Source organism: Oreochromis aureus, linkage group 18 (assembly GCF_013358895.1).
Source record: "Oreochromis aureus strain Israel breed Guangdong linkage group 18, ZZ_aureus, whole genome shotgun sequence".
In the NCBI taxonomy this organism is placed as follows: domain Eukaryota; kingdom Metazoa; phylum Chordata; class Actinopteri; order Cichliformes; family Cichlidae; genus Oreochromis; species Oreochromis aureus.
Window position 1 is genome coordinate 37,136,235 of NC_052959.1, and position 1,754 is coordinate 37,137,988.

General features: G+C 41.0%; 1 gene segment (V, D, J or C); it reads left to right on the plus strand.

Annotated features, from left to right (window-relative positions):
- Positions 1–833: 833 nt before the first annotated feature.
- Positions 834–1,528, plus strand: LOC120434400. The segment is given in 2 exon segments: positions 834–1,042; positions 1,133–1,528. Coding segments are annotated over 2 exon segments (435 nt in total).
- Positions 1,529–1,754: the final 226 nt, after the last annotated feature.

Here is a 1,754-nt window from a genome sequence, read left to right on the forward strand (position 1 = left end):
TCTGCTAATTCCTGTTTTATCAGAGTCACTGTGGTTACAGCTGCTAATGAAACACTGTGGGAGGATTCACATGAGCAGCAAATCCACATCAACCACAAACCAACTGTAGGAACGTTCAGACAAAATAAAGACACTTTTTTCCTTATTTAGTGATGATGTGTGTAAAAAAACATCAGAAGTCAAATAAAGTAACTAGTAATAAACTCCCAACATTGTTGGTGCATTAATGATGTTTTACAGCTGAAAGATTTACTTTGATATTCTCACATTTTCTCCTGCATGGTTTAAACTTTTCCTTCATTTTATAAAAATCACCTCTTTGTGTTTTTTCTCGATGATGTCATAGGTACAGTTTCTCCTCTGTGTTCTGATTGGACATTTAAAGCAGTGCCATCATTGATGGTATCAGATCCATTTCACACGTTGTTGAAGTTCAGTCTGAAGTCACTTTAAGTCTCAAAGCTTCACTTTAACCTGCAAAGACCAACAATGTTTCACTTCTTAGTGATTCTTCTCCCCACACTGCACCACGACACCGGATATCAGGACTCCCCACGCTCCAAATTCCCAGTGTTAAAATTCAGTCATGAAACATTTTGGCAGATAGAAGAAGATTTTTCTACTGTTTTCTCTTCTTCAGTTTTTAAAGATAAACATCATGATCCACACTGACACACATTCATATTTTTTGGTTCACTGGATTAAAACTGAGCCTCTGCTCTTTATTTATCTTGTGCTTGTTTCTCGACTCACAGTTCAGTCAGTTAAACCTGCTTCCTGCAATAGGAGCAAATATCCAATGAAAGCAGAGCAGCAGAAAGACGTGCTGAGTGTAAAGCTGTCAGCAGGGGGAATAACACAGGGCTGTGAATGAGTCCTGTCACTGTGATCAGGCTCCTCCTTCTAATCCACCAACTTAGTGTTGATGAAGACTAAACAGAGAGATCACAGCTTCTTTATACTTGCTGTAGCTCACAGTTACTCTACACTGCAGATATGACGCCTCTGTTCATCTCAGTGCTGCTGGCTGCTATGTGCCTCGGTATGAACACAACTCTGTTTCTTTGATATCAATCCAACATTGACATGATTCTTTAACAGCACACTGATACTGTTTGTTGGTGTTTTACAGAATGCAGAGCACAAAAAGACAACGTGCTGCAAGCAAAAGGAGAAGAGACTGCTGCTGCAGGAGGCACAGTAACACTTGGATGTCAGTATGAGAGCAGCGCAACAACTAATTATCTCTTCTGGTACAAACAGGATGGAAACAACAGCCCCAAATTCATCCTGAGTCGTGTTAGTGGGGACCAAGGAGACACAGCAGACGAGTTCAAGGAGAGATTTTCATCCACACTGGATTCCAGCATCAGATCAGTTCCTCTGAAGATCCAGAAGCTTCAGCTGTCTGACTCTGCTGTGTACTACTGTGCTCTGCAGCCCACAGTGACAGGAAACACCAAAACTCTGTACAAAAACCTTTGGAGCAAAGACAACAGAATACTCCACAACATCCACTAGAGGGAGCCACACACTGTTAAACCTCTGATTCTTGTGTCATTGGACTGATGACAAAGACAACAGAGAAATGAAGCAGTAAAGATCAGAGACAGACAAGCAGGGTTTTAGTCACAAAGACAGACGTGCAACAAAACAGAGCTTTTTGGACTGAGCACAGGAAGGAGCAACATTATTTGTGTGTTCTTTTCTTCCTTGGAAATCATGCAGGTAAATGAGTTGAATTAAAGTCAGTG